The sequence below is a fragment of the Megalobrama amblycephala genome, linkage group LG8, assembly GCF_018812025.1.
Source record: "Megalobrama amblycephala isolate DHTTF-2021 linkage group LG8, ASM1881202v1, whole genome shotgun sequence".
Taxonomy (NCBI): Eukaryota; Metazoa; Chordata; class Actinopteri; order Cypriniformes; family Xenocyprididae; genus Megalobrama; species Megalobrama amblycephala.
The window spans coordinates 27,915,072-27,927,869 of NC_063051.1; the positions used below are offsets into that span (position 1 = coordinate 27,915,072).

Below are 12,798 nucleotides of genomic sequence, written 5' to 3' on the forward strand. Positions count from 1 at the left end.
AACATCTGTTTAACTTATAACATGAAAGTAAGGTTAATGATATAACTTAGATTACACATTTTTCAGTTTTTCTCAAATTAAGGTGATGCAAAAATGAGTACACCCCACAACAAAAACTAGTACATCTAGTACTTTGTATGGCCTCCATGATTTTTAATGACAGCACCAAGTCTTGCATGGAATGAACAAGTTGGCGACATTTTGCAACATCTATCTTTTTCCATTCTTCAAGAATGACCTCTTTTAGAGACTGGATGGAGAATGATGCTCAACTTGTCTCTTCAGAATTCCCCATAGGTGTTCGATTGGGTTCAGATCAGGAGCCACTGAATCACTTTCACCCTGTTCTTCTTCAGAAATCCAACAGTGGCCTTATATTTGTGTTTAGGATCATTGTCATGTTGGAAAAGTGCTCGACGACCAAGGGCACGGAGTGATGGTAGCATCTTCTCTTTCAGTATTGAGCAGTACATCTGTGAATTCATGATGCCACCAATGAAATGCAGCTCGCCGACAACAGCAGCACTCATGCAGCCCCACATAAAGACACTGCCACCACCATGTTTCACTGTAGGCACCATGCATTTTTCTTTGTATTCCTCACCTTTGCGACGCCATACAGTTTTGAAGCCATCAGTTCCAAAAACATTTATCTTGGTCTCATCACTCCAGAGTATAGAGTCCCAGTAGTCTTCATCTTTGTCAGCATGGGCTAGGCAACTCTAGGCGGGCTTTTTGGTGCCTGGGCTTTAGGAGAGGCTTCTTTCGTGGACGGCACCCATGCATACCATTCTTCTGCAGTGTACGCCATATTATGTCACGAGAAATAGTCACCCCAGTTTGGCTTTCTACTTCTTTAGATAACTGCAGTGAACTTGCAAGCCGATTTTCTTCAACCCTTCTCATCAGAAGACGCTCCTGTCGAGGTGTTAACTTCCGTGGACGACCTGGACGTCTCTGTGAGATGGTTGCAGTTCCATCTTTAAATTTTTGTACCACTTTTGCTACAGTATTCTGACTAAGTAAAGTTTTGCTGATCTTCTTGTAGACTTCACCTTTCTGGTGTAAAGAAATTATTTTCTTTCTCAGGTCTCGTGACATTCCTCTTCCATGTGGTGCCATTGCTGACAGCATGAAATGGGAAGGGGTTTTAACACCCTTTTATAGCCAACTGTCTGCTGGACACCAGTGTAATGAATAATTAGACTCACCTGTGGTTGAATTCTTGTTAAATTAGACATTTTTAGTCTAAAATTTAGCTTTGCTCCAGAGACTTTCAGTGGGGTGTTCTCATTTTTGCATCACCCTAATTTGAGTAAAACTGAAAATTTTGTTCTCCAAGTTAATTATTAACCTTACTTTCATGTTACTTTCAAGTTAAACAGATGTTTTATAAAACTTAGTCTTGTCAACATTTTGGAAATTGTTTTTGTGTTCAATGAGATATTGTTTAAAATTAGGGATGCACCGATACCATTATTGGTATCGTGCCCGATACCAAGCTTGTGTACTTGTACTCGTACTCGTAAAAATCCCCCCGATACCAAAGACCGATACCTCATGTGATGTAACTGACAGAATTTCCCATGCACAGAGACACCGACGGCAGCAGCAGAAACAATGTCAGCCTCAGGGGTGTGGAAATACTTCAAAATTAATGATGACAACCCACACATTGGTTATCGTTAATCGTTATCGATTAGTGAAGGTGGGATAGGTGGAATCACGCTGAATGACACAGGCCAGCGATCAGTTCTCCTTGCGCCTGAATATGTCACATAAATACAGTCGGTTATGGCTTAAGTGGACGTAAACATTTGGGTGAAAACAGGATACGTGTTAGTATCCATGGATTTGGTCTTAAAGGGACCATAGCCTAATTAAGTATTTGTCATTAATGTTAATAAAACAACAAAAGATTAAAAAAAATGATATATAAACCTACTGTATCTGAAAAACAAGTTTATTTAATTTGTATCTCTATAGTATTTGTTGTATTGTTTGTAATTTGTTTAAATTTTATATATATATATATATATATATATATATATATATGAACAATTATATATATATATATATATATATATGAACAATTATATATATATATATATATATATGAACAATTATATATATATATTGGTAATTATGCCCTTTTGAAGGTGAGATTTTTGTTCTTTAAGTTTGTGACAAGCACACCAAATCTGCATGCTCATCAAAGCTGCATTTAATTGATCAAAATACAGTAAAAGCAGTATAGCAGTACAAAAAAAGCAGTACAATATGAAATGACTGTTTTCTGTTTTAATATATTTTAAAATGTAATTTATTCCTGTGATCAAAGCTGAATTTTCAGCATCTTTACTCCAGTCTTCAGTGTCACATGATCCTTCAGAAATCATTCTAATATGCTGATTTGCTGCTCAATCAATATTTCTTTTTGATACATTTTTGTTCAGAATTCAAAATTGAATAGAAATGTCAAAAGAACAAAATGTATTTGAAATAGAAATTTGTTGTAACATTATGAAATGTTTTTGCAGCTTTTATTAATTTCTCGTGAAATGGTTTGCCCTTTTTTCATGTTAAGATTAATATATTTTCTCCTTTTTATTTGGCAGACTCTTGACGCACCAACATTACAAAACGTGTCTTTTACTGTGAAGCCAGGTCAACTTCTGGCTGTTATTGGTCCTGTGGGGGCTGGAAAGGTCAGTCACAATAATTCCATTTTCTGACTTCCCAAACTTCCCAAGTTTGCAAATTAAAATAGAAGTGATCATGTCAACCACAAGTGTTTTTAGTTACTAATCATCACCTGTATCCTGCAGTCCTCTCTCCTCAGCACTGTTCTGGCAGAGCTTCCAGCAGAAAAGGGTGTTATAAAGGTCAAAGGTGAGCTGACGTATGCCTCGCAGCAGCCTTGGGTTTTTCCAGGGACCATTCGCAGCAACATACTGTTTGGAAAGGAGCTGCAGCCCCAGCGATATGAGAGGGTCCTCAGAGCCTGTGCACTCAAAAGGGTGAATCGCTTATTAGTTATTCATCCATCACACTCTTGCCTTTCTGATCTTTTCCATCTACTTCCATATTAAATTGTTGTATTTTGTCTTTTCAGTGTAATTTTCTATTTATGTACCGGGATTATTTTAAAGAAAAACATTAATTCCATCAAATAACACATTAAATTGACATCACTAGTTTTAGTATTTTTGGTTCTCCCCAAAGCTATAAAAGTTTAAATTGACATCTATACCAGCATAAAGCTAAAGTTATTATAAGCAAACTGTAGTATACTAAAATTGTAGTTCTTTCTTTGTCATATAGGACATGGAGCTGCTTCCTGATGGAGATTTGACTGTGATCGGAGACAGAGGAGCAACTCTCAGTGGAGGGCAGAAAGCTCGAGTCAACCTGGCCAGGTATCCCAACCTGTTAAATAAACACAACCCCTTTCCTAACCTTAACGGATACATTAGTCTGAGCAAAACAAGAAAGAAAAAAAGAAAATATATATATATATATATATAAACATTGACATTTCGTAAGGTGAATAATACATAGTAAAGTGGGGGGAAAGTCAACCATAAGCCATTTCTATATAAGCAAACTTGCATATATTTGCTAATAGGAAGTGTATATTTTAGAGCTGTTTTATTATATTTTGATGCAGACCAGTTACTGTCTGTGGGTTTTAGGGCTGTGTATCAGGATGCTGACATTTACCTGTTGGATGATCCATTGAGTGCAGTGGATGCTGAAGTGGGAAGACACCTGTTTGAACAGTAAGTCCATACTCTTCACGGATCCTGTTGCATTTGATTGTCTTCATGCTGTTCTTTTCCATACAATAAGAGCTTTTAGTGTTTAGGGACTGTCAAACTCCAAAAAGTAAAAAAAGAAACCATAAAATGTCTGAAAATTCATGAAAGTAGTTCATATCAAGACACTAGTGATGGGAAGTCTGATTCTTTTCCGCGATCTGGTTCTTTCTGACAGTTAGTTTCAATAAATCAGTTCAAAAAACATTTTACCAGTTCAAATACATAATCATGCAGTAACATCACGTGTATGTATACAATAATGATGTGAAACGTGGATGGTTTTACATATCTAAAGCATATAAAGTGAATAAATTAGTCTCACCTCACTCATCTTTTTACATAAACCATTAGAAACCATTAAAAAAAAAAAAAGTTAATTTCGCTCTGTCTTTCGAGTAAACTGCTTGATTTACACATGCCCGTATCAGCAGCTCATCAGTTCGAAGACAAAGGCTACGTTCACACTGCAGGGCTCAATGCTCAATTCCGATTTTTTTTAAAAATTCGATTTTTTTGCAAGGCCGTTCACATTTTCAATTAAATGCGACCTTTTGTGATCTCCTGTGTGAACGTGAAATGACCCAGAAGTGACCCGCATGCGCAGAAGAGTACGCAACGGTCAACGACGTCACTCGTTGTTTGCGGAAGTAGCTAACGTTAAACATGGATGTCAACAACAGTGTAGTCAACAGCGGAGCTCTATTTGCAATATTAAAGTTATTTTCCCAACGGAGCCAGCACAATTACAATCTTCTCGTCTGTAACCACGCTCGGCCATTTCGCTGGAAATGTTTTCGTAAACCGCCCGGTTCCGATAAGAGCCCTCGAGTTTGGCCTGAATAGAGCTGTCACCCCAAATATTAATTAAATCTGTGACCTCGCTTCCCTTCCATTGACTGGTCTCAGCAGCATCGTCCGCCATGGTTGTTGTTTATCTTCTCGTTCCCGCCTACTTCAACGCACAATTATGACGTTTGTAGCGTATCAATGACATACGGGTCGGATACATGTGGCCTGGCCGTTCAGACGGAGGTCGCATTTCAAAAGATCGGATACGTATCGGATTCAGGACCACATACCCAAGTGGCCTGGGTCACATTTGAAAAGATCGGATCTGTGTCGTTCAGACTGTCATGAAAAGATCAGATACAGGTCGCATAGGGGCAAAAAAATCGGAATTGGGTCGTTTCAGCCTGCAGTGTGAACGTAGCCAAAGACATCAGGAACATACATTTTGGCCCCATTTTGATACCATATGATCATGTACTCTGGGATATTGGCTCATTTGGAGTAGGAGTGACTGTCAGGCACATCTGAATGTGAGTTTTCACTAAAAAGAACCCTTTCAAAAGAAAGATAATGTAAGGGCGTTTTCACACCTGGCTCTTTTGGAGCATTTGTTTCGGAACCTGGTGTGTTTCCTCCCTTAGTTCAGTTTGTTTAGGCATAAATAAACATGACAATCATGCTCGGATCCGCACCAAAACAGTCGCTCCGAAATCGCCTAAACGAGGTGGTCTCGGCCCAATTGAAAATGAACTCTGGAGAGGATCGTTGAGGTGAGAAAGCAGTACAATCCAACAAACCAAGCGGTATCATAATTCATAACGGGAAGTGTCTTATATAAAAAGCAGCAGTGTCCAATTCTGAGTTTTTGTGGTTGAAAACCAAAGAGTGCCTCGTCATCTTAAAATGTTGTGTAATTGCTCTTCTCTGCATTGCAAGAATGCTGTCCCGACAAGCCTTGTTTCCCACTCTAACTGCGTTATAAATTATAAATTATATATAATTTATAAGTCAGTCAGAGCGGGAATCAAGGGTACATTCATATAGCTTGTCACAACAGCTACAGATAAAGCCACAATAAGCCCGCTGAGTGAACTTATCAGTCCATCTTGATCTTGATGCAGAGGAACATAAACCGGTGAACTCACATGTGACTTGCATAAACTCATTTTGATACACTTTCAAATGTTGCCTTGTAAAAGCGAACCAAAGCGAATGATCTACAGGTCTGAAAAAGTCCACTAATAGTGTCACAACATTGCCTGCATTAGTGTCAGTGCCAAAAAGCACCATCACTTTTCACTTACACTTTTATTATTATTCAGCAAGAACGCATTAAATATTAATCAAAAGTGACAGTAAATATTTATACATTGTTACAAATGAGTTTCAATTTCAAATAAATGCTGTTCTTTTGAACTTTCCATTCATCAAAGAACCCTGAAAAAATGCTTCACATATAGTTTGCAGCAAAAGCTGTTTCTTCTTCTTGAAGAAGAAGAAGAAGAAATGTTTATTGTGCAGCAAATCAGCATATTAGAATGATTTCTGAAGGATCATGTGAACCTGAAGACTGAAGACAAACTTGAATTTTCAGCATCATTACTCCAAAGAATAAATTACATTTTAAAATGGATTAAAATAGAAAACAGTTATTTTCACTTGTAATAATATTTCTAGGACTTTCTAACAATTACTTTGGTAATCAAGTAATCTGTCGATTTTGACAATTAATCGAGTAATCAGATTTTTGTGTGGTAATAAAAATAGACTTAAGCAAGGCCTAAGCCTTTTAAATGACTTATAATACATATATAATAGCAATGAGACAATAATATTTGATTCAAATAAAGTATCAAAAGCATATAATATCAAAAAGTAATCATATGGTTTTATAGAACAAGACTTAAAATACATATAATACACAATATAAACAATCATCTTGACATATGTACATTATGTATTATAACAAATGCCTGCAGATGGCGCCAACGGCCTGGTGCTGTTACACTTTACAGCAGCTCAAATCCTTGTTTAATTTTGCCCAAACAAAATTTAATTCAGATGTTTACTTGATCCTTAATATTTGGCCACTTCTTTACAAAAGAAATGCTACAGCCACTGTTAATTTCTTGAATATGAGGACATCAAAATTGCAAACTCAGAGCGAGGGTTTAAACTTTTATTTTGATATCACGATGAACAGTTAGCATATTTAGAAACATATTGAAGTCTCCTGTGTTGCTGTATGTTTATAAATGATTTACCTTATAAATCTGATGAAATGGCACAAATAGCATTCCCAGATGAACATTATAAGCAACCCAAACAAATAAATAAATAAATAAAAACGTACTAAATGCTATAGTACGTTTTTTTAAAATGGTTTTAATAATGCGGTTCATGGATTCTTGTCCGTGGAATGTGCCCCTTCCGGTATTTTGCCACTTATTTAACACTGGTAAATTGCAATCAAGGATTTTTTTTTTTTTAAATTGAGTACTCCAATTTAATTGAGGAATAGTGACAAGCCTAAATATTTCACAATATTACTATTTTTACTATAAGTTTTTATTACATAAATTCAGCCATTTCAGACTTTTTTTCAAAAACATTAACAAATCTTACCAACCTCAAACTACTGAACCAAAAGTTGTTGTTTTCACTTATGTTAATGTTTTCTTTGAGGTGAGTATTAAGAGCACTGACTGTCCTTGCAGGTGTATTTGTGGTATTCTGAAGGAGAAGCCCAGGATCTTGGTTACTCATCAGCTGCAGTACCTGAAGGCCGCAGATCAGATCCTGGTTTTGAAGGAGGTGAGCCGTAGCACTGCACACCATTCAATTTGCAATCCACTGGTGAATAAATGAACCATAAGTGAACTAATTTGATCTCTCTCAGGGGCACATGGTGGCAAGCGGCACATTCTCTGAGCTTCAGCAATCAGGAGTGGATTTCACCTCTCTGCTGAAGAAGGATGAGGAAGAGGAGGTTGGGAGTGAAAAAGGAGAGGCTCCTCGCTCCCCCCGCAGACGGACCATCTCCCAGAACTCCGTTCGTTCCCATTCATCATCTGTTCTGTCTGTTAAAGATGAATCCGATCAGCTGCCGGTAGGTGTGACTTCACCACCACATGGTTTTTGCAAGGAATAGAATAAAATTGTCATGATTCACTCACTCTCTTGTTATTTTTGGGTGAACTTTCCCTGTACATTCACATTTACAGATCAGATGGGTCAGAATAACTTCATCTAGTGGATTGGTGGGATTTTATTTACTGTCTGATCATGAACATAGACTAACTTTCTAACTAAAATTGTTTGTAATGGGTAGGTGGACCATGTGCATACCATGGTCGAGGAGACTCGCTCAGAGGGGACCATCGGATTTCGCATGTATTGGAAGTATTTTAGAGCTGGAGCCAATGTCTTCATGTTGATTCTGCTTGTGGTCCTCAACCTGCTGGCACAGGTAAAAGGCATAGCTGTGCTACTGGGGTTCAGAGTTATACAATGAAAGACCTCTCGCTTACACACAGAGATTCATGCTAATGCTGTTTTCTGCTCCATAGGCTTTTTATATCCTTCAGGACTGGTGGCTTTCATATTGGTGAGTGATCTATAGTATTAATATCTTCACTGCTAAGCTTCCATTTTTAAAGGGATAGTTCACCCAAAAATGAAAATTCTGTCATCATTTACTCCCCCTCAAGTTGTTCCAAACCTATAATTTCTTTGTTCTGCTGTACACAAAGGAAGATATTTGGAAGAAGGTTAGTAACCAAGCAGATCTCGCCCCCCATTGACTACCATAGTAGGGGGAAAAAAACACTATGGCAGACAATGAGGGGTGACATCTGCTTGTACAGCAGACCAAAGAAATTCATACAGGTTTGGAACAACTTGAGGGGGAGTAAATGATGACAGAATTTTCATTTTTGGGTGAACTATCCTTTTAAGTGCATTACTGCATTAATGTACTGTAAATGCTTTTAGTAAATTATTAGTAAAGTAAATTATATATACTTATGCATATATTCTACAGTTTTTAAAGTTTTGTTTATTTTAAAAAATATATAAATTAAATTAATCAAAGTGACAGTAAAGCGTTTATAATGTCTTAATGAGTGCTGAGTCATCATTCTAAAACGTGGTGTACCGCCCGTTGGCACCACCTAATAGGTCATCACAAAATAGGTGTCATTTGAAAGCTTAGAGTCTGAACTACAATGAATCTAGACAATTTTAGTTATTTGCTGAAAAACATAAAAAAAAAAAAAAAAAAAAAAAAAAAAGGAATGCAATAATTTACAAATCTCATAAACTTATATTTTATTCACAATAGAATATAGATAACATATCAAATGTTGAAAGTGAGACATTTTGAAATGTCATGCCAAATATTGGCTCATTTTGGATTTCAAGAGAGCTACACATTCCAAAAAAGTTGGGACACGTAAGCAATAAGAGGCCGGAAAAGTTAAATGTACATATAAGGAACAGCTGGAGGACCAATTTGCAACTTGTTAGGTCAATTGGCAACATGATTGGGTATAAAAAGAGCCTCTCAGAGTGGCAGTGTCTCTCAGAAGTCAAGATGGGCAGAGGATCACCAATTCCCCCAATGCTGCGGCGAAAAATAGTGGAGCAATATCAGAAAGGAGTTTCTGATATGAAAAATGGCAAAGAGTTTGAAGTTATCATCATCTACAGTGCATAATATCATCCAGAGATTCAGAGAATCTGGAACAATCTCTGTGCGTAAGGGTCAAGGCTGGAAAACTATACTGAATGCCCGTGATCTTTGGGCCCTTAGACGGCACTGCATCACATAGAGGAATGCTACTGTAATGGAAATCACAACATGGGCTCAGGAACACTTCCAGAAAACATTGTCGGTGAACGCAATCCACCGTGCCATTCGCCGTGGCCGGCTAAAACTCTATAGGTCAAAAAAGAAGCCATATCTAAAAATCCAGAAGCGCAGTGTTTTCTCTGGGCCAAGGCTCATTTAAAATGGACTGTGGCAAAGTGGAAAACTGTTCTGTGGTCAGACGAATCAAAATTTGAAGTTCTTTTTGGAAAACTGGGACGCGGACTAAAGAGGACAAGGACAACCCAAGTTGTTATCAGCGCTCAGTTCAGAAGCCTGCATCTCTGATGGTATGGGGTTGCATGAGTGCGTGTGGCATGGGCAGCTTACACATTTGGAAAGGCACCATCAATGCTGAAAGGTATATCCAAGTTCTAGAACAACATGTGCTCCCATCCAGATGTCGTCTCTTTCAGGGAAGACCTTGCATTTTCCAACATGACAATGCCAGACCACATACTGCATCAATTACAACATCATGGCTGTGTAGAAGAAGGATCCGGGTACTGAAATGGCCAGCCTGCAGTCCAGATCTTTCACCCATAGAAAACATTTGCCACATCATAAAGAGGAAGATGCGACAAAGAAGACCTAAGACAGTTGAGCAACTGTAAGCCTGTATTAGACAAGAATGGGACAACATTCCTATTCCTAAACTTCTCCTCAGTCCTCAGATGTTTGCAGACTGTTATAAAAAGAAGAGGGGATGCCACACAGTGGTAAACATGGCCTTGTCCCAACTTTTTTGAGATGTGTTGGTGCCATGAAATTTAAAATCAACTTATTTTTCCCTTAAAATGACACATTTTCTCAGTTTAAACATTTGATATGTCATCTATGTTGTATTCTGAATAAAATATTGAAATTTGAAACTTCCACATCATTGCATTCTGTTTTTATTCACAATTTGTACAGTGTCCCAATTTTTTTGTAATCGGGTTTGTACGTGAAGTCCCACAACACCCATATGTAAATAATAAACTGATGCAGCATTTGTCACGTTTCGGCTCCTAACTTCAAGAAACATGCTCCGATTGTGGAACAACATTATTTACAGCAGATTCTCACGATTAAAATGAGTCCAACATCAGCATAATCCAATAAGCCAATCACGAGATATTGATCATGCAATTACAACACATAAAACTCCACAGGCGCACAGATGCTAACTAAAACTAAAATGTAGCTATCACTTGGCATTTCCACTTATAACTTCATGACATATGCATAGATTGTAGAAAATGGCACATCGTTACTTAAAGTGGATTCTCACGATTAAAATGAGTCCAAGATCAACATAATCCAATAAGCCGTTCACAAGAACAATTTTAAAAATGCCCATCAGGGGGTGCCAATGGACAAACAAAAAGGCTACCTTGGTTCCAAATGCTGTAACTTTTGATTTCTTTATGGGATCACAAAATTTGATCCAGATACAGCTCACATATAGAGGAACATCACCAAAAAAGAATTGTCCTCCTACCTTATTTCTTCTCTGAGTTATTGTATGTCAAATATGAAATATATGTAAAATCTAAAACCACTAATTTAACACCTGAAAATACCTTGCTACACATTTGACTTAACCCTTCTGTTATGTGTAAATTTCAGCAAAATTTACACATGTGTGGGGGTCAAAATGCCCCCAGACATCACCAATTGGGTAAAAATGTGTACAGACATTTTGAAAACTCTGTAAAACTGTTTAAGAATTATATGAATGTTTATGAATTTTTCTAATAAATACAATTAGCATATTTTTCAGAGATGTCGAAGTTGCTTTGGGGTCAGTTTGTTACACAACCTAAAGTAGTGCTTAATAGCTGGATGTGCAGAATGGATGTGGTGATGTTCTGGTGATTTACTAGCTACTGTAATGTCATTATTTTGTGATTGACAGGGCCACGGAGCAGGAGAAGCTGGACTCCGCTAACGTCACTTTAACAAACGGCACTAACACGACTCAACCGCTCAACCTGGATTTCTATCTGGGAATCTATGCAGGTATGCTCGTAATCGAAGTCAGCTAAAGTATAAATGTAGACCTGTTGCATGTGTCTCCAAATTGTTTATCTTTGCTTATCTTCATCAGGTTTAACAGGAGCCACCATCATCTTTGGCTTCATGCGCGGTCTGATGATGTTTAACGCTCTGGTGAGAGCAACAGAGACATTGCACAGCCGCATGTTCAACAGCATCCTGAGAACCCCGGTCCGATTCTTTGACATCAACCCTATTGGTGAGTTCAAAAACAGGACTGACTTGTTATATTCCTGTCTGTTTATTAAGCTAGGTTGAGAGGCAGTGTTGAAAGTGACCAACAGAGGGCAGCACATCCTGTGAAATGTCTCCCTTTCCTATTTCTTAGTCTAATCTGGATCTTCTTAGTTCTTAGCAATTTATCTGTTCTGTACTGTTCTTTCTGTACTCAACAAACAAAATCCCTCATACACAGACTCCATATAGTATCTCAATATTGGGCTCTTATAAGAAATTCTATGGTAGAGTGATGGTAGTGCCTGATACTTTGATACTGGATAAAGATGTTCATTATTAATGGATGATTGATTAATTGCTATTAAGTAATTGATTAAGCTTATCAATTGTCATTGTCATTGTTCAGCTTCGGCCAATACCTAGTTGGCGTTTGGTACCTCTTCATAAAATAATGTAGTTACTATGGTAGTGCAATGTATTTAAGTGTCTTAAAAGTTTAAAAATATCATGGTACATGTCCAAATAAAACATGTTAATTCCATGGTACATTTTGCTACTTATTTGTTAGTGTCTATGTTTTCCTTTTGTAAGGATTGTGGTTATTGATTGTTATTGAACTTATGTGCACTGTCCAAAAATGTCTTTAATTTAGTGCTTATCGGTAACTATTGTTACTGAATAACATTCATCTACAAGCAGTTAGTCTTTCAGGTGCACTTTATCTGTTTTAAAGTGATTTCCAGACTTCCTCGGTGGAGGAGGAAAGGGTAATGCTGTGTTTTCAATGATGTTTACCCTAGATTTCAGTGTTTACTCTGGTGTATTGTGTAAATGGCAGCATTTGAGGCCTTTGCTCATGCAGTGAGGTTGTTGAGCGTGAAGTGTAAGTGTGTGTGAAGTCAAACCTTCAGCTCTCACTTGCTGTTTTTTCCTGCCATGTTCCTCTTGTACTTATCTGTAGAAAATTATGCTCTAGATTGAGAAGTCATAGAGCATTATTAGGACAATTTAAGCTGTAGCCTTTTATAAGCCTGATGTTTTTTGTTATTGCACCTTATTTGCTATAACATTTCACCTATACAATAATGAATAAAATTATTT

At 37.4% G+C, this 12,798-nt stretch overlaps 1 protein-coding gene across 1 annotated transcript in view; it reads left to right on the forward strand.

Moving 5' to 3' along the window:
- abcc4 (ATP-binding cassette, sub-family C (CFTR/MRP), member 4) overlaps window positions 1-12,798 on the forward strand; it is a 44,659-nt gene that overhangs the window by 17,483 nt on the left and 14,378 nt on the right. The window contains exons 10-19 of the mRNA XM_048200333.1: window positions 2,619-2,708; window positions 2,829-3,020; window positions 3,325-3,419; window positions 3,696-3,782; window positions 7,328-7,424; window positions 7,510-7,719; window positions 7,942-8,079; window positions 8,180-8,217; window positions 11,381-11,484; window positions 11,573-11,719. Coding sequence (XP_048056290.1) covers window positions 2,619-2,708; window positions 2,829-3,020; window positions 3,325-3,419; window positions 3,696-3,782; window positions 7,328-7,424; window positions 7,510-7,719; window positions 7,942-8,079; window positions 8,180-8,217; window positions 11,381-11,484; window positions 11,573-11,719 — 1,198 coding nt within the window. The remainder of the gene's footprint in view (window positions 1-2,618; window positions 2,709-2,828; window positions 3,021-3,324; window positions 3,420-3,695; window positions 3,783-7,327; window positions 7,425-7,509; window positions 7,720-7,941; window positions 8,080-8,179; window positions 8,218-11,380; window positions 11,485-11,572; window positions 11,720-12,798) is intronic.